This window comes from Brugia malayi (assembly GCF_000002995.4).
Source record: "Brugia malayi strain FR3 genome assembly, contig: Bm_v4_Chr2_contig_001, whole genome shotgun sequence".
Classification (NCBI taxonomy): domain Eukaryota; kingdom Metazoa; phylum Nematoda; class Chromadorea; order Rhabditida; family Onchocercidae; genus Brugia; species Brugia malayi.
The window spans coordinates 12,331,955-12,357,114 of record NW_025062476.1 but is presented as its reverse complement, the minus strand read 5'-3'; the positions used below and the strand labels follow the sequence as shown (position 1 = coordinate 12,357,114).

Below are 25,160 nucleotides of genomic sequence, written 5' to 3'. Positions count from 1 at the left end.
ATCTTTCTCTCTTATTCACTGATGTAATTCTCTCATTAACTTTTTTCTATTATTTATAATTAAAATAAATTAAAATTGTAAAAAAAAAAAAAAGATTATAAACTAATTTATAACCGGATACCGGAATTGTTCCGGTCATGTAGCATAATAGTAATGATAATGATAATAATAATAAATAAAATAATAATGATAAGTAATAAAATACTGTTACTACTAATAATAATAACAATAATGATAATAATAATAATAATAACAATAATGATAATAATAATAATAATAATAATAACAATAATGATAATAATAATAATAATAATGTAATTAATTGTAACATTTTGGAACAATTTTCACAGCATAAATCACAAAAATATTTCTTTTAAAATTAAAAAAAAAAAAAACTCCAACTCTTTCCTTTGCTTAATTCCAATTCCAATTAATTAAAGAATTCATTTTCCTTTTCAAAAAAAAAAAAAAAGAAAAATACCGATATGGATTATCATCGGATATTCGATAGCAATTTAGTAAATGTGCTTTTCGATCCAATGAATGATATCCGGCAATTGATGTAAATCCTAAAAAACAAACAAAAATTTAAAAAAAAAAAAACTAGCAATCTTATCAATTTTCAATTTATTTTTATCAGTTTCGAATTTTTCCATTTCAAATTGCTGAAATAGGAAATGATAATATTATTTGTTGTGAATATATTTTCTTAAAAAGATCATTCTTTTTTCCTAATGTATAATTTTTATACATAATTTTAAATTATATGCATACAAACTAATATTTAAATTTTAAATACAATAAAATATTATAAAACATTTATTGATAAGAAAAAAGTAAGAAAAAATAAAATTTCAATTATTCATTTTTTTTTTTCTTTCCCATATTTTTGTTATCAATTAGAAATGGAAGAATTTTAAGGAATTTTTGAAAATTTTCCATTCTTTTTTTTTTTTTTTTTTGAAATCTTTTCCATCTCTAATCATTTTAATTAAATGATTAAAAAGCAATTTAATTTCATTTTAAATTTAATTTGAAAAGTTTCACTTTTAAAATATTTTCAAAATTATTGCTATAATTTTTGTTTGCTTGCTTATCATTTTTGTAACAAAGAATTGATGATTGAAAATGGAAAAAAAAAAAAAGATTTTTAAACTTTTATTCATTTTTATTCCATTTCTTTTCTTCTCCTCTTTTTCTCCCTTTTTTATTTTCCATCTGTCATAAATTCTTTTCACTTTATCAATCGCTGAATCATAAAATAATTTAATTTCATTTGCATTAACAAATATCAAATATATTTCCTCTCTTCTACACTAAAAAATAATATAATTCATTGATATTACAACTAATATAAAAAAAATTTAGCAAAAATAATTAAAAAAAAAAAAGTTAATTTTAATCATTGATAAAATTATTTAATCAATTGTTGATAAAATTATTAACAACAAAAAAAAAAAAATTATGTTTTAAATAATCAGAAATGCTTTTTTATCACTTTTAAACAAAAACAATTTAACATAAATAATTTATAATGAATTAATAAATAATATATTCAGTAGTAAATTAATCATTTAAATATATATCACTTATTCTCGTTAATTTAAGTTTCAAATGAAAAAAAAAAAAGAGAGAGCAAAGTTTAGTTTCGATTACGAATAAATTTTAGTCATTCATCATTTAAATCTTTAATTTTTACAGATTTTAAATTTAAACGATGATTACTTATAAAAATCTATTTAAAAAAAAAAAAAAAAGAAATGAAAATGGATGGAAATTTGATTACAATCATATGTGATTGATAATTTAAACATTGCAAAAAAAAAAAAAAAAAGAACTATTTTTTCTCTTTAATTGGTTAAAGATCATTAAAGTATTTTTTAGTGATAGCAAAAATCATTTCTTTTTCAAATTACTATCTATCATTTATCGCTTAAACGCATTTTAAATTGTAAATTTAATTTAGAAATGCAGAGGGGGGGGGGGGGAGGGGAAGAGGGAGGGAAGGGGAAAGAAGATGAAAAGATAGGATAAAAATGAAAAACAAATGTTTTCAAATTTAATTTTTCATTTCAAAATGATAGAAGAAGTAGAAAGAATTAAGAAAAAAAAAAGTTGTCAAATTATTGCTAGCAAAAATTGTCATAAATAGAAGTATATTATTTCTATTTTTTTTTTTTTTTTAAATAATATTGTTTCGTCAAATAAAATAAACATTTCAATTTTCAACCTAATATTATTCTTTTGATAAAATGAAATTTTCAATTTTTTAAATTAAATTTTTTTTTCTATGCAAGAGAATGATAAGAAAAGGATGATAAAAAATTGATTAAAATTTAAAAAAAAAAATAATGATTAATGATAAGTTATATCATTCAACTACTATATTATTGTAATTATGCAAATTTCATCTCATTAGTAATCCGAAATGAATTCAGCAATTTCTTTTAAAGATTTAAATTAATTTAAAAAAAAAAATTAAAGAAAAAGGAATTGAAAATTTCATGAAAATTTTCAAATTTCTTTTTCCATTTTTTTTTTTTTTTTAAATTTCAAATATGCTTCAAAAATTATATATGCAACAATATGGGTGTATCGTTATTTCATAAATTTTCGATTAATAATTATTCGATTAATTTTTATTGAATGGTTTTTGATCATTTCAAATTTGATATTTAAAAAAAAATAAAAGAAAAAAAAAAAGAAAATACATCTTTCGTCTTTACACATTTTTATGTTTTTATTTAATTTGATTTATTCATTGGTTGATTTTTAATCATTTCAAGTTTTATATTAGAAGAAAAATAAGAAAAGAAAAAATAAATAAATGAAAGGAAAATAAGAAGAAAGTACATTTCGTTTGATTGATGTTTAATCATTTCAAATTTTTCCATAGAAAAGAAATAAAAAAAAGGAAAAAAAAAATGAAGAAAGTACATCTTTCTTCTTTATATATTTTAATTTAATTTAATTTGATTTATTGATTGATTTTTTTAAATTTTATTCACCGATTTTTTAATCATTTCAAGTTTTATATTAAAGGAAAGATAAAAGGTAACCTATAACACTCTTATATTTTATTTAATTTCAATATTTTAAAATTTACCTGGTCCAGCCTGAACTTGATGATCCTGTTTTGATGGCATACGTAATGATGCTCGACCTGAATCACTTCTTACACATAACGTATCACCATCATCACTAAGCGCTAATTGTGGTATCAAATGTCCACCGACACTAGCGCCACTACTACCTAATGTATGATAGATTGGATGTTGTCCACATTCATTATAACGTTGTGAAGCCTATAAATAATTAACAATCAATAATTTAGTATAATAATTTTTAAAAAAGAAAAAATAATTTTAATAATGATAGTTTTAGTGATGAGGTAGGTAACAAATATTCAAATATGAGACAGCTGCGCCATGAAGAAATGAATGAATGAGAATGAATGAATGAATGAATGAATGAGTGAATGAGCGCAAATTTATTACTGCTGCTGGAACAAAGAGATAAATAAGAAAGACTAAAATTGAAAAAAGGTTGATTGAAATGTTTAAAAAAAAAAAAAAAAGAAGAAATAAAAATGGAAAAATTAAAGAATAGCAGCTGTATCAGATTATAGTAAATTACATTTAATAATTTATATCATATTAATTATTAATAACTAGTAGTAATATTGATTATATTAATAAATCAAAAAAGAAAGGAAAAATTTTAACAGAAATATTATTCTATAAAATTTAATATAATAACAAAAGAAATTTTTAATATAAATAAATATTTAAAATATTATTTTAGGATAATTTACAATTATAAAAAATTTCATTCTAAAATATATTTATTTTTATTTTTTTATTTATTTTTTTTTTTTTGAAAAGAAAGCAATACGAACTGAATTCGATAAAAATTAATGAAAAGAAAGGAAAAATTTTAACAAAAATATTATTCCATAAAATTTAATATAAAAAAATATTTAAAGTATAATTTACAATTATAAAAAATTTCATTCTAAAATATTTTTTTTGTGAAAAGAAAGCAATACGAACTGATCAATGAATCGATAAATACTAATGAATTTTTCATTTTTATTTTCTATTCTTTTCGTTCGTATTCTCATCGCTATCGTTGAATTTTTAATCAATTTTATTTCTTTTCACTTGCAATGGTATTTTGTAATGTTTTTGTGATATAAATGAATTTATTTATCTTTTTTTTTTTCTTTTTTCTATTTATCATTTTTGTGTAACTTTCTCAAATATTATTAAAACGAATTTTATTCTTACTTTTTCTTCGTTTTTTTTTTTTTTTTTTGCTCTCTTCAGAATTATTCATTTTAGAAAAAAAAAAAGAAGAAGAAAAGAAGAAAAGAATTACGAAAAAAAAAGAATTTATTAAGAATTTTTATTAAGAATTTATTAAAAAAAAATTTATCGATTATCAATTTTTTTTTTTTTAACAATTAATAATTTTAACCAAACTACAATATAAAATGATAAAAATTTTTAAAACTTTTCATCAAATTTTATTAAAATATATATTTTTATATTTTTTAAGTTATAGAATGCTAATTCACCAGTAGTATATACAATGGAATAGATTAATTTAAATTAATCATTTTATTAAAAATAAAATATACTATTAAAGAAGGGCGATAAGTATTATATTGTTCAAAAATTTTTTTATAATTTTATTAAAATTAAAATTTTCTTATCTATATATTGAGAAAAATACAATTTTATTTTTCATTTCATTGATTAAAAAAAAAAAAAAAGAATTAAATCCTACCTGTGTACCACAAGCAGTACCACGATAATTTGTACGACATTTTTGAAGTAATTGATCGATATTTTCACGTTCTAACATACGACGTTGCTGTAATCGTGCTGCACTTGATGATGAATTGGTACCACTGGTACCACTATGACTGGAACTACGTTTGGTATGCACCTGAGATTGTCGAATATTAGCAGCTGTGGTACCACCAGAGGTAGTAGTGTAGTGCTGTTGCTGATAACCATATGCTGCTGCTGTTGCTGCTGTTGCTACCATCGGATAATCGGATAAGGAACTGAATTAATTATCATATAAGATTAAACATTACCCTGCATCATTACCTATACTTTTACCTGTATCAATAACCCATACTTTTACCTGTATCATTAACCCATACTTTTACCTGTATCATTAACCTATACTTTTACCTGTATCATTAACCCATACTTTTACCTGTATCATTAACCTATACTTTTACCTGTATCATTAACCTATACTTTTACCTGTATCATTTAATTATTCCAGTTCACTCAATTAAATTTTTAAATCAAGTATACAGATAAAGAACTGCAAAAAAATGAATTGTTATTTTAAGTATTAATCATCATATAAGCTTAAACATTACCTATACCTGTATTATTAACCTATACTTTTATCTATATCATTTAATTATTCCAATTCACTTAATTAAAATATTTATAAGTTAAATATGCAAATAAAGAACAATAAAACATGAATTATAAAAATTATAAATTATAAAAAAAATTATTAAAAAAATTTTTTTTTAGTAAAAATAGAAAAAAAAAATGATGCAAATTATTAGTAAGATTAAAATAATAATCAACTTTTTTTTTTTTAATTTCATATTCTAATTTATCATAACTAATTCTATCATTTTATCATTAATCTGATGATATTATCTTATCTTTATTGTATCTCAAATATTATCATAAATTATCATTTCTTTATCTTTCTTCTCTTTTCTTTTTTTTGTTTATATTCTAACATTATCCATCTTTTCTTGTTTATTTTTATTCAACTTTCATATTAAACACTTTCTCTTCACATATTATTGCATCATTTTCTGCATTATTCAATCTGATACTAAATTCAAAATCAAATTACTAAATTTTCAAATTTCATATTTTTACAATAAAATAAACATATATTGTTGATTAATTTAATCGAAATAATGAGAATTACTAAAAAATTGAATGAATGAATAAATGGTAATAAATTGAAAATTAAACTATTTTTTTACAATTTGATTTTTTAAATTGAAGAAAATATGAATTTTCTTTATCACTGTATCATTTCTACATTAAATCTCATATTTTTTCGGTGGAAATATAAGATGAAACAGCACTATTACTAATTATTAAGTTAAAAAAATTTCTTAAAAAAGTTCCTTTTACTAATAACAATCACTAAATTTATGGAATTCAAACTAAAAAATCTGAAATAAAATAAACTTAAATTCTTCTCATCACAATTAAATAAATAAATAAATAAATAATTATTTCAAAAAAAAAAAAAAAAAAAGGAAATGAAAGAATAAATAAATCAAAAATCTGTTATGAAACAAACCTTCCAGTAAGATCGTCTGTTGATATATCGTCAAAATTTTCCGATATGCCACTCGATAATGATGAGCTATCTTCAAAACTGAAAAAATAAAATAAATAAATAAATAAACAATGAATCGAAAAACTAAAATAAACAAACAATAGAAGAGAAAGAGACAGAGAAAAAACGAAGTAATAATCGTTATTAAATTTCAAATATCATACTTAAATATTTAAAAATAATTTCATCCCCATATTATTTTAACATTTATTTGCTAAAAAATAAATTTTATCACATATTAATAAATGATAAAATAGACGTCAAAAATTAATAAAAAAAGAAATTTAATAAAAATTTTTTAAAAAAAAAAGTTAAATAATCGAAAAAAAAAATAATGAGCTAATCATTCGTTTAATTACATTCACATAAAAATTTAATTGCACATTTGTGTCACATATAAATTTGAAATGACAAATCAAATGGACATTAAAATTATTCAAATGGGATTGTTGCTAAAGTCAACAATTTGTTTACTTATAAAATACTTTTACTTAGAAAATAGTTCTTTTCCTCTTTTTTTTGAATTACTATCGTTGTATATAATCATTTAATTCAAAGAAAAAATTAGTTAAAAAAAGTTAAATAATCAAAAAAAAAAAAAATTTCAAAAGTCATATGTCAAAAGATTTTCTTATTATTTATAATTTAATTAAATGGTCGAATATAACAAAAACAAAAGCAATTCAAAAAAAAAAAAAAAAAAAAGCTTAAAAATTGAAAAATTTCATACTTCTTTATTTCAAATATGAATAAATATGATGAAAAAAATAAATAAATAAATAAATAAAGAAAGAAAAATTTCATTTGTTTACATTTACTGTTAGTTTAATTATTTTTTTTTTTACTTTTGTTTACATTTTTATGCTATTTAATAAATTTTTGTTAATTTAATCGAAATTTTTTTCTTTCTTTAAAAGAATGAAAAAAAAAGATAAATTTAAAAAAAGAAAATGGAAAAAAAAAAAAAAAAAAGGAAATATAAATTGTTCAGAACAATATGCAATAATAGAAATGAAATGGCGGGGAGAAATTGTAAATTTAAAAATGATTTTTGCTCCAATTGTTAAATGCTATGATACTGTCACCAATATCATTGTCATCAGTAAAATTGGTGACAGTAATCGCAAACACTTCCAATTTGATCAACAAAATCACTTATCAAATTATCAAAATCATTGTTATTGAAAATTTTAACTCAAAATTATCATTGATCAGCATTATCAGAAACAGTAATCAACTGATAAGGAAGCGAAATGAATTGTGATTAGATCAGAAAAAGAATGGAATGAAATTTATTCGTTCTAATAATCATTGAAAAAAAAAAAAAAAAAATCAAGGAGATTGATTAACTGATCACCGATTATCGATAACCGATTTATTCTTTGTTTATTATTTACATAATGCTCTCTCTCTCTCTCTCTCTTTGAATAATACCATATGTGATAAATTCGATAAAAGGAAAAAGAGAAAGTAGAAATTATTTAGATTAAAATTAAGCAAATCATAAATGAGTTTTTTTTTTCTTTTTTTTTGTTATGATGCAATTATTATTACAAAATCAAAAGCGGCATGCATTTAAGATGTCATTCAATTGTGTCACCTCACCTGTTGCTCCTTTTGTAATTAAGTAGTCAGGTAGTTAGTAGGACCATTTTGAGTGATATTTGATAACGATAGATTTTGTTAATTACTTTTGATCATTTTGCTTATCATTCATATAAAAAATATAAGTTAATAAGAATTGTTGTAATTAATTATTAATATTAATTATTATCGATATAAATAAATAAATAATGCCATTAATGCATTCCAAATTTTCCTTATCGAAATTATATTTAGAAAATAATTTTAACTAAAAGTTTACTAAATTCGTTAAAAAAAATTAACTTACTAAAATTTGATAATGAATAAAAGAAGGATTGCTAAAATTAGAATATGTATATTTAATATTTAATAACTAATTGCTTAATCATTATAAAATGCAATTACTCAGTTACATAATTAATTTAATTTTAATAAAAATTTAACTTTTCATATACGCATTTTTTTATTTTCAACTATAAGTTTGTGATATGTAAAATTTTGTTTATTATATAATTTCAAATTATTAATTTAAAAGTAATTATTTTATTTTATTCCAACTTTAATAATTACTTTAATTCTAATAATTTTGTTTTGTTTTAACTTTAAAAACTAAATAAATTTCATAATTATCATTTCAAAATATTACTGATTTTGTCAAAAGAAAAAATATCAATGACTAATAGTAATAATAATAATGATTTTAGGAAAAATATATTTGAAATAACTTTGAGTGAAATTTCAATCAGAAAAAGTTGTTAAAATATTTGTGTGAAAAGGAAGAAAGAATGATTGTTTGATTATTTATTATTATTTGTTTGGTATTGTTGATGTATTTATAGTTCAAAATTAAATAATCTATTTGAATAGGATAGCAATGAAGCATAAAGCAAAAGCTTTTTCTGAAATGTGACACTAAAATTTCTCGAAATATGACAATTTTTTTTTAATAATATTACAACTACATATTTACAATATATTTTATTTACTCAGAAAAAAAAAAACAAATTTAATTTTTACAATTATAATTTACTATTAAATGTTTGAAAAATTATTTTTTTTATTAAAATTTAAACAAAATTCAATTAATTGATTATAATTCAAAATTTTAGAAATTATAAATGTAAAAAGTAAGTGTAAAAACTAAGTTAAATGTAAAAATTTCAAAACTTATTAAAATTGTAAAATGAATGATTGTTAATAATAATAATAATAAAGCAAGAAGTGTTGTGGTAAATTTGTTATAAACTAATAATTTGTGAATCATAGATAGATTGAAGAATTTAATTTGTTTTAACTAAAATTGAATGATAGAAGAAGTAGGATGAAGAATTTAAATGCATTTAACCTAATTAAAATGAATAAATTATAATTTGGTCCAAAAAGCATTTTAATTGAATTTTAAATTATTTCAAATTTGACAAAAAAAAAAAAAAAATTAACCATAACTATTCATTATTGTTTAATTAAAAAATTTAGAATACACACAAAAAAAAAAGAAACAAAAAAATTATATGAAGCATGGAAAATATTTGAGAATTTAGTAAGTTAAAAATTAATTGATAATTGATAAATGCAATAACTTAAATGATAACTGATAACTGCAATGATTGATTAGATATTGATTTAATTGAATGAGAACTTAGTGCATCAAAAGTTAAATGATAATTGATAAATACAATAACTTAGATGATAATTGATAACTGAAATAATTGATTAGATATTAATTCAATTAAATGATAATTGATAAATACAATAACTTAAATGATAATTGATAACTGAAATAACTGATTATATATTAATTCAATTAAATGATAATTGATAAATACAATAACTTAAATGATAATTGATAACTGAAATAACTGATTATATATTAATTCAATTAAATAGCAATCATTTGATCGAGTAGTATGATATCAGCGAGATAAAATGTTAGTATTACTAATATTTGATATACCTTAGAAATAGATAGTAATCACAGACTGACAAATGATAATGATCAATTCGCGGGAGGGAAGAAAATCTTAATTACCTCTCATAAAACTGTGAAAAAGAAGGAAAGAGAGATTAGAAGGGACAGAGAAACCAGAGAAAAGAGTGGATATTAATTAATGATTTATAAGAGATGAACTTGATTTGTACTTTAATATAAAGGTAAGCATTTATTATTAAATCTTAGGTATTAATTAATTTATACCTAAGATTTAATAATAAATTATTAACTGATACATATAATATCAATGTGTGAAATTTATTTTTTTTAATTAAATTAAATTTTTATGAGAAATTTTACTTTATCAATTTTGTACTGAAAATTTTATCAAAGATTTTTTTTCTAACTAAACTTTAATTTTATTTTATTAAATTAATTATTATATTAAGTATTGTTCATTATATTAATGTGTTAACTTATAGTTAGTTCAATGAAAATTATTTTCTAATTTTAATAAACAAAAATTTTCAATGACTAATAGATAAAATCATTTTTGTAGAGTGATAATACAGATAAGACGTGTACGTATGGGTCACGTGTAAATCACGTACGCTTATACTGCTAATCGTATCACAACAATTCAGTATTGACAAATTAATTAGAAATGAAATAAACAGGAAAGCTACGATTACTATGAAACATGTGGCCTAGTCCTACTTCCATTCTCATTTCTTCCATTAAAATTGAAACTAATAACTAATACTTCCTTCTTTCTTTCTTTCTTCCTCTCTCTCCCTTTGTCCCTCTCTCTCACTCTCTCTCTCTCTCTTTCCTGTTTTATTAAAATCTCTATGAAATTTGTTTAAATTCGTAAAATTTTATCTGTCCGAATGAATGATTCAGACATTAATCCATGGGTCATAAGCAAATTAATGCCACATATTTGAAGGAAATATGACTCATTTCACTTATATTTTTATAATTCTAATTTTATAGAATAAATATATTTTTTTTTTTTTGATAAAATTTAAAATATTTCATAAAATAGTTTAAATTTCAATTGTTTCCTTTTTTTTTGCTATAAGATAAAATAATAATAAAATAAGGATCATTTCACTAAATTACCATAAATTCAATTATTTTTTTCATTTTGATTTTTTTAAGACTTTAAAACCAACATTTTACTTTAAAACTTTAAAATTCAGAATGCATTTTTTTTTTTCAAAAAATTTTTTAATAACGTAAAATTTTCCATATATTTTTCTTCTTTTTTAATTTTCAATCATTTTCCAACATAATTTTTTATGTTTAACAATACTTTTGCAAATCAAAAATGTAGTAATAGTAGTAATAATAGGATGATAATTAATTAATTATGCACAATGATTGAAATAAAAAAACAATGAAAAGTCTAATTGCACGACCAATAACTTTTTAAGAAATTTTAAAAAGTTGCATTTAAGTTAAAGCAAAGTAAATATTTATTATTAACTATTAGATAAATTTTAGATAATCTCGAAGAAATCTCGAAAAAATAATTTTATTATGCTGATTAAATACTAATTTATTATCATAACACAGATAATCTAATAATTATCAAATTAAACAAATTGCAATTAAATTATCAATTTTTCTAATTTATAAAGCTTATAGGATGGTGTAAAAACGTTTTTAATAAAAAATAAAAATTTTAGTAAATTCAATAAATCAATAAAAAATTTAATAAACTTTTTTTTTTTTTTTGGAAAGGTGACAACAAAAGAGAAATGAGATAATTTAATGCTATAATAAATGAAGAAAAAAAAAAAAAAACGAATGAAATAATATATAACCATTTTAGGTGAAAAAAAAAAAAATTATTGGAAGGAAAAAAAAAAAAAAAAAAAAAAAAAATTTATAAAAAAAAAAAAAAAAAAAAAAAAAAAAAAAAACAGAAAGAGAAAATAAAAGAAATTCGTAAATTTTTATAAAAGAAATTTGTAAAATTTTAATATATATATTTTGATAAATTAATTACAGCATGTATATATAAATTAATTGAAAATAAATATATTTCTAATAATTTGATAGTATTGCAAATTTGATATGAAATTAGTTCAAGTAATTTAGACATGCAAATTCAGTGATCCGTTAAAGTGGACGATATAAAATTATGGCAATTTTAGTGTTGGCCAATGGTCAAGGCCAATAACCATCATCTAAGCAGTACTAGTACACTATCAAAAAGAGCCAATAGACAGGTTCTTCCTTCTCTCTCTCCCTCTCTCTCTCTCTTTCCTAGATTTACTTAGCAAAGTGAGAATTATTGAAGTATGACTCATTGCTTAAATTCAAATCATTAGTCATTGCAGCAATAGTGAATAGAAATTAGAAATTGAAAAGTGGGCCAAATAATTTTGGCTCAAATCCTTGGCATATCATTTAGTCTATCCACAACAACGATTGATCAAACTAGCAAACAACCATTGAAGCCTTAGGCTGAGTCATCCATCCATCTAGCAGTTGGCTGGGCTATTTGTATCTTTTTGAAAGTAACACAGAAATGCTAATTTGCATTCATTAAGCCTAAGCAATAATTTCATTTTATATTTGATCCATAAATAAAACAATAAAGGAAACGAATTTTTCATAAAATTACAATGAATAATTATTCTAAATTTAACATTTAGTGCGATAATTTACAATTGAATTGAATTGAAATACTCATTAAATGATAAATGATAATTTCATTTTTAGAGTAAAAGAAAAAAAAAGGATGTAAATTAAGTTAATTTATTAAAAAATGGTTGAAAATATGATAAATTAATTAACAAGTGATAAATATATATTTAGTTTGAAAAGTTTTATTTAATTAATTTATTAAGAAACGATAATTACATTTTCATTTTTTTTTTATGATTTTAAATTGAAATACTAATTAATCAATGAATCAATTTTAGAATGAATATGTTAATCAAATAATTAATCTAAAAAAAAAAAAATAATAATGCACTAAAAATTTTTGCAAAAAAAAGCAAATTTTTTTGTTATATGTTTTTCAATATTAAAACAAATAAATTAAAATAGTTAAAATTAAATAATTTTTTAAAATTTATTTATTTATGAATGAAATAAATAAATACACAAATATAATAAATAAATAAATATTCCCTTATTTTGATGTTTCAAATACATTATCACAATTCTATAAATTACCCGGGAAATGACAGGATGTAAAGTATTATTATTATTTGTTATTATCGTTATACTGTTTATTATTATTATTATCACTATTATTATTATTATTATTATTATTATTATTATTATTATTATTATTATTATCATTGCTATGCAATCAGAATCATTTTGCATAACAAATAAGATTGCGTCATAAAACAAAAGGTAAATAACAAACATACATAATGAATTGCTATTTCCACCAAAATATAAATGACATATTAGTTAATTGCCTGGGAAATGATTAAATATCTATTATTTATTTATTTATTTATTTATTATTATTATTTACATTCATTTCGATCATTTAGTTGAAAATAATTAAACAAAATTTGAAATAATTCCATCATTAAATTAAAGAAATTAAAACAAAAAAATAGTGAATTAATAAGCTATGAAAATATTTTCAAAGGAAACTGAAATTTCTTTTTTGAACAGAAATAAAAAAGGAAAAAAAATCAATAATGCATAAAATAAATTTAAACTTCAAAAAAAAAAAAAAGACTTTTTTTCTTACACAATTTAATATATTTTTATAAAATTGAATAAATAAATTAGCATTTTTTATTCGTACTTTAAAAAAAGAGAAAAAAAAAAATTCAAATGAGAAAAAATTTGAAAATAACAAGAAGAGTTAATTGTTGTTATTGTTAAATATTGTGTGATAAATATAAACATGAAATGAGTAAAAAATTGATTGAAAAAGAAAAATAAATAATTTAACTAAAGAAAAGAGAAAGAGAGAGAGAGAGAAAGGGACAGAGAAAAAGAGGGAGAGGGACAGAGAGAGGGAGAGAGAGAGAGGCAAAGGATAGATAAGAGTTGATAAATTGGGATATGTACAAAAATAAACAAAAGAGATAAACTAGAAAAGAAGAAAGAGTAAATTAAAATTGAAATCAAAAAGTAAATAAAAGTTAAAATGGTGATAAATGATTAATTTAGTATTACAAATTAATTACTTACTGGAAAATGTTTGATGTAAATAACAAATCATTGAAAAAGATGGAAAAATATTTCACAATTTTAACTTTTCAACTTTTATTCCAGAAAATAATAATTTAAATAATTGATTGAAAAAAATTAATAATTAGCTAAATTTCTAATCAAATTAATATACATTGAAAAAGCTATAAATTCAAGCTTCTTTGATTGTATATATTACTACATAAATATGAAAATTATATGAGAAAAATATAAAAAGAAAACAATTGAACAAATAAAAATTTCATATTAGAAAAAAATTAATTCAGTTTAAAAATTGAATTTTTAATTCAGAACTTACTGAAATAAATTTCCAAATTCAAATGATTATTTGATCATAAATAAAACTGACCGAAAAAAAAAATATTACAAATTTTTTTCTTAAAACATTGATACTTAGAAGTAAATTAAAGAAAAAAGAAGAAAAAAAAAATTGAACAAATAAAAATTTCTATTTAGAATAAGTATAACAGGTGTAATTTATTTAAGTTTTTACCTGTAATTAAGATTGAATTGAATTTCAAATTTTTGCGATAGGTATTAATTTCATTTTTTTTATTGCCTTACAAAGAATTTATTTATATTTTTCGAAAATAATTAAAAAAAAAAACAAAACAAATCGTTGCCTTCTCTCAGGTCAATACAATTAAAAAAAAGAGAAATTAATTTCATTTATTCGTAAAAATTCCAGTATTAATTAATTACTAATTAATTATTTTTTTAAATTTCAATGAATTAGCTTTGAAATAAGAAAAAAATAAATTTAATAAATTAAGAAAAAAGTAATTTATGCTAAATTAAAAACGGTCAGAAGAATACAACAAAAAAATTTATTAACTTTTTTTTGCTATTTTTTAAACGATTGTTATTATTTAATTAGATAATATTTTTTTTTTTCACATATTTTAGTTGAATTAAAATAAAATATAGAAGTAACATTGAAACTAATATGAAAATAATATCAAAAAAAAAAAAGGAAACAAAATATTTTGCAAGGAAAAATTAAAAAACAAATTGAATTAAATAAAATTATATTGGAAAAAAAAGTTAAATTCTAAGCGAATTGATTCTGATGTATTAATTAATTGCAACGTAAATTTATTCTTTTTAAAAAATTTAAAGAGGAAAAATGTTAAAAATTAAAAAATAAAAAAACCTTTAATAATTTTAGTATTAAAATAATTTGAAATAAACATAACATTAATTAAGAATATCAATTAGAAATATTTTTTTTTAGAAATTTTCTTTCTAAAAAAAAGTTTCACAACTTAAATTTGAAATAAACTCGTTTTTCATTAATTAGGAATACAAATCCGAATACAACTTGAATTTGAAATAAAGTTTTTTTTTTTTTTTCATTAATTAGGAATACAAAATCGAAATGTTTTTTATGAAATTTTTTAGAAAAAAAAAAGATAAAAAAAATTTTTGAAAAAAAAAAAAAAAAACATTCATAACTTAAATATTAGAATAATTTGAAATAAAAATTTTCATTTCATTAATTTTCACTTCATTAAAATTTAATTTAACAAACAAACCTATCATTAAAATCACGATTTCGTTGTCGCATCGAATCTCGAACTGCTTCAAGTCCTTCCTTGAAACGTGCTTGCATCCTTCGAGCATAAACCGTAATTCCACCTTCACTCATATAACCATTGCTAACATCTAAAATAATTGTTAATGAAAATTAAATTTCAATTTTTTAAAAAAAAAAAATTTTTTAAAAATTAAAAATTGCTTCATTTTCTAAAGTAAATTCAATTTTAATTAAAAATTATTCCATTTTCTAAAATAAATTCAATTTTGCAAAAAAAAAAAAAAGAAAAAAGAAAAATTACTTTATTTTCTTTAAAAATAATTAAACTAAAATTTCTGTTTCTTATTTAAATTGTATTATTTATCATTTTTTTCTTTATTATCATATTATTATTTTTTAAATATATGAGAACAAAAAAAAAAAAAAAAATTAAAATAAAAATAAATAAATTTGGGATAACTATAAGACTGACATTTGAATATGTTATCTCAATTCCTATCAACCCAAAATTTTGTAATTGAATTAAATTTTTTTTAATTGAGCTAATTGAGTTTAAATGAGTTAAAGAAATTTTTTCAAGAACGAAAATCGATAGTCTATAATTTCATTTTTTACTATTAATAAATATATTCTTGCTATGAAAATTTTTTTAGACAATAAATTTAAAAATTTTTAAGAATTTACTATTAAATAATCGTATAATTCTTTTTTTAGCATTTCATATTAATCAGTAATTCATTTCATATTAATTTGTTTTACTCGCTTTCAAACTCTTTAACTGCTACTAATAATTACGATAAAAAGTTTTATTGAGAGGGAAAAAATGAGTAAACTATAATAAAAACAAAAAATCAAAACAAAATTTTGAAAAAATTCATTAAAATATCATAAAATAAATGAAATTAATTCAAATATTAAAATGATTTTAGAGTAAAATATTAAAAATTTCTAATTAAAAAATCAATTAACAAATAAATAAATTGTTCGACTAATACTAATATTTTTTGACCAGCAAAATTTTTTTATAAAATTTCATAAACTTTATCAGCATTTATTCATTTTTTTTTTCAGTAATTTATTAAGTTATTAATTAAATTTTTACTATCAATTCAAAAATTTCTTCTTTTCAACACTCAACTAAGTTTCTTATTAACTCCTCAAAAATGATATAATTATCATTATCAAAACCCCTCAACTGCCTATCAATTCAAAATTGATATCTTTATCATTAACATTATCAACTACTATCAATTACTTATTAAAATATTCATTGTTACAAATCATATAAAATATTTTTCTAAGATAAGTATGCTATTAAAAAAAAATAATAATATGATAATGAAATAAAATTTAGTTTAATTTTAAAATTTCTTAAATTATTTATAAAATTTTTAGACAATTAATTCTCAAATTAATATAATAAATTTTTGTTTTTTTTTTTTTTAGGGAAAAAGTTGTCAGATAAAATCAAAAAAAAGTAGGTTGTTAAAGTGATGAGAAGAGGGTGATCGATGAACAGATGATTTTGACATATGCTTTGATCATACTAAAATGTCACCTTTAACCTTTTCCTTGTTCATTGCACTTTGTGCAGATGTAATTATCATCATTAACAATTTGTAATCGTTTTTAGTTAACCTTTTAACCTTTAACCTTTATCGTTTTTAAATGAAATTATTAATGGACGAAGAGATTAAATGATGAATGAGAAATTAAACGGAAATTATTAAAGGATTATTTTTATCTGTTCGCTAATTACTATCAAATATTAAGTACCATTGTTGTTTTTTTTTTTTTTTTTTTTTGTTAATAATTTGTTTGACATTTAATAATATTTAAATAGATTTTTTTTTCTGTTAAACTTTAATAATTTGATTTAAATTTAATTTAAAAAAAATATTTCGATTAATTTAAGTTATTTTCATTAATTTAAATTATTTAACAAATTTCTACATAAAATTATCAGTTTATTTGTTCATTTTTTTCTCTCTTTTTTTTATTTACATTAATTTAATGAATGATAATTATTGCTAATTTAATATGCTTAATAAATATAAATTGTTCTTTGTAAATTTTTAACTTTAAAAAAATATTTGAAAATTTAGTAATTTCAATTAGTTATGAAAAAAAAAAGAAATGGTAAAATTTGTTGTGTTAAAAAATAAAATAAAGGAAAAGAAAAAGGAGAATTTAAAAGAAAAACATTTACATGATAAAAAATTAAAATTAAAAATGATGAAAAATTGTCTGACAATTAATCATTTTAGTATATTTAAATAATTAATTTAATCTCATAATTTTAAGTATATTTAAGTAACATACTATTACTTACCAAATACAATATTAAATAATGTCAAAATTATGTTAGAACAAATATTTGAGATTTGTTGATAGTTAGATGAATGGATGGATTAACAGAGCAGATGAAAGTCCTTGTGCTTTTAATTAGCTAAAAATGCTTAGCTAGAAATAAACCATATTTCAGTTAATAATCATCTTTTACCATTTATTTTAATAACTAACAAATTTAATATCATTTCATTTTCATTAATTATTAATCTCATTGCTCTTACTCTGATCCTATTACTACTACTACAATAATAATAACAACAACAATACTAATAACACTTATCAATAGTATCACTACTAAATTCGAAAAAACAATAATACTTATCACTAGTATTACTAATAAATACAATAAAACAATAACACTTATCACTAGTGCTACTAGTAAATTCAATAGAACAATAACAATTATCACTAACTAGTAAATAAAATAAAACAATAACACTTATCACTAGTGCTACTAGTAAATTCAATAAACAATAACAATTATCACTAACTAGTAAATACAATAAAACAATAACATTTATCACTAGTGCTACTAGTAAATTCAATAAAACAATAACAATTATCACTAGTATTACTAATAAATAAATGTATACAATAAAACAATAACAGTTATCACTAGTTCTACTAACAAATGCAATAAAATAATAGCACTTACCACTAGTATTACTAATAAATAAATGTATACAATAAAACAATAACATTTATCACTAGTATTACTAGTAAATACAATGAAACAATAACACTAATAACACTCACTACTAGTAAATTCAATAAAACAATAGCACTTACCACTAGTATTACTACTAAATTCAATAATAATAATTTATACTAATATTGGTTATAATAATAAATAATAGTAATAATTAATGATAACAGTAACAATGATAACTAATAATTAACAATAATGATAATAATAATAATTTCTAATATTCAATATCACAAAGCAGTAAATGATAAAATTTATAATCCCTCAATATTTATTGTCAAATGATAGCTCTACCAATCACTGTCACATTATTTGAGATATGTTTAGATGAAAAAAGAAAGAAAGGATGGATGAAGATGGAAACGATAGCTTAGAGATTAGAAAATTTAATTTATAATTTATTTTTTAGATGAAGATTTTTTTTTTTTTTGCACTAAGAAAATTACGATTGATTCACAATAAGTTTGTAAAATGTATTTTGAAAAAAAAAAAAGAAGAAGAAGCATTGATTGAAGAAATTTTGAAAAGCTATGCTAACACTTTTAGTAAATCAAAAATAATGAAAATAAAAAAAATGAAAAAATTGATTGACAATATAATTTTGTTTCATTAATAGTACTAAATTTTATTTACATTATTTTCACTTTACTAATATTTTAGTAATGTTTTAGGAATAAATCTAATTAACTAAATAATATTAATAATTGTTATAAAATATTAATTCAAAAAAAAAAAAAAAGGAAATTATTTTCCGGATTGTATATAGTAATGAATTTTAGTAATATATTATTAATAGATTTTTTTTTTTCATTATCATTTCTCTAATAATTTAAAAATTAATTCATTTTAATGAATAATAATACTTTTTCATATTCATTTTGCCTTTTTTTTTTCTTTCTTAAATGATTAACTTATTTTTTATTCTCAGATAAATAGAAAATTTAAATAGAAAATGATTAAATTATTTTTATTATCAGATAAATCGAAAAAATAAAAAATGAAAAAAAAAAAAAAAAGAAGAAATTATTATTTTTTTTTTAAAGTGTCACTTACCAGCTATTGATAATTCCGGAAGAGTAGCATTAGCACCAGTAAATAACGGTTCACCTTCAGATAAATAACCGGAAGGACGATAAGATGGTGCAGCACTAGCAGCAGCACATCGAATTGTTGTTGAAATGGAATCTAATGAATCATCACTGGTTGAACTATCTTGTAGTGATCCTCCTTGTAAATAAAAAGATTTATAGAAAAGGTTAGTTAGAATGAATGTAGCAGCAGAACAAATCATTCACATACCACAAATGTAAACAAAAAATAAAAATGAGGAAAACAAAAAAATCGATAGTAAATATTTGTGAATGTTTGACAATTAATAATTTCACACCATTTATTTATTTTATTTTAGTTCATAAAAAAAATATATATATAAAATAATGATAAAAGAAGATTTTTAAAGATTAAATTAATTAGAATACAAAATGGAAATTGAATATTTGAAAATGAATTGGAATGTCAAAAATTACAAATATATTAATTTTATTAATTTTTAACACTTTTTATTTATTCATATTAATTTTGCAATATATGTATTTTTCTATTAAAAACTTTTTTTTGAAACAATAAATAATTTTAATGTTTTTTTTTTTCTAATTTCTAAAAATTAAAATTTCTTGACAAGAAAAAGTGTTGAATAAATGAAAAAGAAAAAATTAAAAAATAATGTAGGAAATGTAGCTCAAATCAAATTTTAATTATTTACATATAGCTAAATAAAATTACCATCTTATAAAATAAAATTTGCAAAGTTGTAGTGCTGATTGGATTAATTAAATCTAATAACGATTGGTTAAATTAATTATTCAAATTAATTATCAATTTTGTGGTTATTAGTGGTAAACAATTTTTCCAAAGCACTTTTTCAACGAAAAAATAACCAAATTTCATTTTAAAATAATTTGAAAATAATTCAAATTGTTGTTTAAAATTTATTATAAATTTCTTAAATTATATAAGGAACTTTTTACTAATAAAATAATATTAATAAAATTAAAAATAGCAACAAAAAATAAATAAATAAATAAAAAATAGGTAATTCTAATAAGTGTAAAATTATTTGTAAATATTTGTCTAAAAAAAAAAGCAAAGCAAACAAAATTGTCAGAGAGTTATGTTAGAAAGAAAGTGACCTCATTAATTATACTAAGATTTAGGATATTTTCTTACATATAAACAATATGTCTGCTTTTCATTCAGGTAAATACATAAGTGCACAGGTAAGCACAGGTAGCACAGGTACTCTTAGTAAATTGGAAAAACATCAATCATATCATCATTATCTCATCTAATGACCGTAACAATTATTCATCATATCAATAATTAATCATACTACTGATAATATAATAATAGTTAAATTAAACATTTAGCCAAAAAATATTTGTTAGTTAAAATTTTATCAAAATTTAAACTTTTTTAATTATTGTTAAACTGCTAAAACTTTTGAAATCAAAATTAAAATTACTGCTAATAAAAGACTAAGTAATTTAAGATATTAAAAAAGATTATTTATTAAGTAAGTAAGTAATAAGTTATAACAAAATACTTTCAATATTATCCATAAGTAAGTTATCTTTTTTTTTTTCAACTAAACCTTTTTTATTATTTAATCCTTCAATTGGAAATATTTAAAATCAATTTATAATATTTAATTACAAAATTTAATGTTAACAAAAGTATGAAGAAAAAATAGATTTGATAAAATTTATTAAATTATAATTTATATGCAATAAACACAATTGTATAAGTGAAAAAGTTAGCAAAATGAAAAAAAAGTTTAATTTAAATAATAAAAATTAAAACCAAAAAAAAAGGAAAATTAATAATTTTATTTTCACTCTAAAATTTTTAAAATGTTTTCCGTCTAATTTGAACTATCGTTTAAATATAAATTATATAAAACGATTGTTATTATATAAAACATTCTTTAAATTATACCATTAAAAATTTTTTGAAAGACTTTAATTTTTCATTTTAATCCTTTAAAAATAATAAACTTTTAACAAATTATTTATTTCTTTTATTTTTTTCTTTATAAACTAAAGTTTTTTTCAAATTAAAATATTAGCAATCAAATTTTTTGCATATATTATTGATATTATTTTACAATTTCTTTTCTATTTAAGAAATATTTTAAGAAAAATACAAAAATTTCTATGAATTACAATAGTTTCATGCATTTTATATTTTGAAAAAAGAAAGGAAAAGAAAAAAAAAGATGAAAATTAAATTTTTAATTAAAATTACCATTTCTAGTAACAGATGAATGAATCGTTTGTCGAGATGCTTTTCCATTTCTTACAACAATATTATAAGGTGGTGGTACCAATGGTATAATTGGTTCCATTGGTGGAATTTCCGTAAGATCTGATCCGGAAAATGTAGAAATATTTTTACTCTTTGAAGAAGTAGTAATTTCTGATGTTGTCACACAACAATTAGAATCAAATGTTGTCTCCAGGCGACTATTTGTTCGTACAGGTGGCATTGGTCTATAATAAATATCAAATGATAATAATAGGTAGAAAAGAGGATGATGACAAAATGAGTAAACAATAAGAAATTAAACTGCACCTAAAATATTTTTATGCTCCTTTATAATACAATAATATTATATAAATATATTATAATAAAATAAAAATTAAATTGAATATATAAATAATTTTATCTTTATTTATAATACAATAATATTATATAAATATATTATAATAAAATAAAATAAAATTTAAATTGAATATATAAATAAAAATTTTATAATTGTATAAAATTATCTCTCATTTAATTTTTTCATTTAAAAATAATTTAAAACTTACGGTGGTTTTTTATCTAATGCAATAATAGGATTAGAAGTTGAATTATCTTTTAATGGAATTGTTTCATCAATTGGATTATATATAACACTTGCATTATCAGAATCACGACTACCTGATGTTGTTGATGTATCACTTTGATTATCACCATCTAAAAATTTTTAATTATAAATTATATTTCAATCAGAAAAAAAAAAAAAAAAAAAAAAAAAAGAAAGAAAAACATATTAAATAAATTATTTGGTTAAATTATAATATAAAAAATGAATCATACATTAATTTATATAACATTAAAAAAAAAAAAAAAAAGTAAACAATATCATTTAATAAAAGTATTTTTATTAAAATTAATTTTAGAAAAAAAAACAATCAATAAATATTACCAACGATACTATTTGATGTTTGTGGTAATTTAATAACACGATGACTCATCATTGGACTTACAACACCAACTGTTGGACTTTGTGTTGGAGCAACGTTTTTGATTGTTTTAGTCGTTGGAAGTGTTAATGGAACATTTCCAATTATTGATGATGATGATGATGATGGTGGTGGTGGTGATGATGATGATGATGATGATGGTGGTGGTGGTGATGATGATGATGGTGGTGATACATTTGAAGTTGACATCGGTGTGGCGGTGATTATCTCAGATTGTTGCTCAGAATTTAAATTGGATGAAAGTTGTTTTGATGGCAATGAGTTATTATCATTTGTTGTAGGTGAATTTTGAGGAATTGTTGTTGTTACAGGTGATGGATGTTTACCTGGCGGTGATGTCAAATGTGTAACTTTTGGTGCTGTAATTCCTTTAACAGCTAAGATTGGCTTTGATTCCTGTAAAAAAAAAAAAAAAAGAATTGAAAAACAAAAAATTATATATTTGTATAAAAAGTAAATGAAATTATAGTAATTAATTTAATGAACTGATTAAATTAAATTTTTGTAATATAATCAAAACAATGATAAATATGTTATATTATCACATTAAAAATACTATTAAATATTATTTTAATTTTCAAATTATTTTATTTTAAATTATATATGTTTTGTTTATATTATGTTTAATATGTAAGATTAAAATTATTAAAATGATAAATATGCTATACTATCACATTAAAATTACAATTAAATATTATTATACATTTTGTTAGATATTATTTTAATTTTCAATTATTTTATTTTATTTCAAAAATTAAAAATACATATATATATATATACTTTATTTATTATACTATATTTAGTAGTATAAAAACATCTTTTTTCTTCTTTTATAACAAAATTTCATTCACTTAATATAATTTATATTTGAATTTAATTATAGCTACGTTGTCACATTGTCACATTAGATTTTCTATATTTTATTCAATTTGTTTACGTTTATCAAATATTGAAAGAATGAAATGAAAAGTGTGAAAGAATGAGACGAATTGAGGAATAAATGAAAAAAGAAATTAGCTATAAGAGAATTTATTATTAATAGTAGTAATACTTATTTTTTATTTTTATTATTAATACTTAGTAGTATTTATTATTAATAGTGATACTTAATAGTAAAAGTTTGAAATGTAATTATTACAAGGAAAAGTTCAAAGTTTAAATATTCAATTAAACATTATTAAGTATTAATTACTGAGAAAATATTTCTTTTTTAATTACTGTATAAGATATTTCATTACAAATGTAGTAATACTTATTTTTTATTTTTATTAGTAATACTTAATAGTTTGAGCCTATCAATTAGCTAAATTTTCATTCTATAATTATTAAAAAGTTTGTTGAAAAAAAAAAATTAAATAGTAAATTATTTCAAATTCTTCCTTCAAACTTAAGTTAAGGATTAAAATAACTTAATTCTTCAAATAACTTACTTCGAAAAGTTTACAATCTTCAACACTTTTATCATGCACAAAAGTGCTATGAAAAGATTAAATCATTATCACTGATATCATTATCACTTATGATCATATCATATTGTTTTAGGACTAAGTTTGTTTAGCTATTTTAGAAAAGATAAATATATTTAGGATTAATTTGCTTTTATTTACTTAGCTTTAGTGTTCTTTTATTCGTAAACAAAAGTAAAGGACAAAAAATAAATGAAAAAAATAAAAAATGAAGCAATTGAAATTTACAAATTTCCAAAATTATTTTATTATATAAACTAATATGAATAAATAATTGAAATAAATTAAATAAACAAAAAATTTTTAACAAAAACAAAAATAACAAAAAAAAAAAAAAATGCGAAAAAAGTTTTAGAAAGAAAAAGAAAAGAAAAAGTATAAAATAAGCTAATAATATTAAATGAAAAAAGCAACCATTCATGCAATCATTTTGCGCCCATATCGATTTGCTGCTCATTTGTCATTCATTTCAATTTTTTAATTTTTGATTAAATTAAATGAAAAGAATAAAAAGACGAAAATAATAGAATAATATTAAATTGCAAAAACCATTGAAATGTCAAATTAAATCTAACATAAATTCAATTAATCATTACACTTACTTAATATTTTATGTAACTTTAAAAAAAAAAAAAAAATGACTGTCACATGAAAAATGAACATTTATTTA

The 25,160-nt window shown here is 19.5% G+C and overlaps 1 protein-coding gene across 1 annotated transcript in view; it reads right to left on the bottom strand.

Moving 5' to 3' along the window:
* Bma-unc-53 (Uncharacterized protein) overlaps positions 1-25,160 on the bottom strand; it is a gene marked incomplete at both ends in the record, with an annotated part of 87,683 nt that overhangs the window by 12,272 nt on the left and 50,251 nt on the right. The window contains 9 exons of the mRNA XM_043079336.1: positions 482-569; positions 3,107-3,305; positions 4,792-5,074; positions 6,367-6,444; positions 15,658-15,787; positions 19,771-19,944; positions 22,021-22,265; positions 22,587-22,734; positions 22,967-23,420. Of these exons, the coding sequence (XP_042935270.1) occupies positions 482-569; positions 3,107-3,305; positions 4,792-5,074; positions 6,367-6,444; positions 15,658-15,787; positions 19,771-19,944; positions 22,021-22,265; positions 22,587-22,734; positions 22,967-23,420 (1,799 nt within the window). The remainder of the gene's footprint in view (positions 1-481; positions 570-3,106; positions 3,306-4,791; positions 5,075-6,366; positions 6,445-15,657; positions 15,788-19,770; positions 19,945-22,020; positions 22,266-22,586; positions 22,735-22,966; positions 23,421-25,160) is intronic.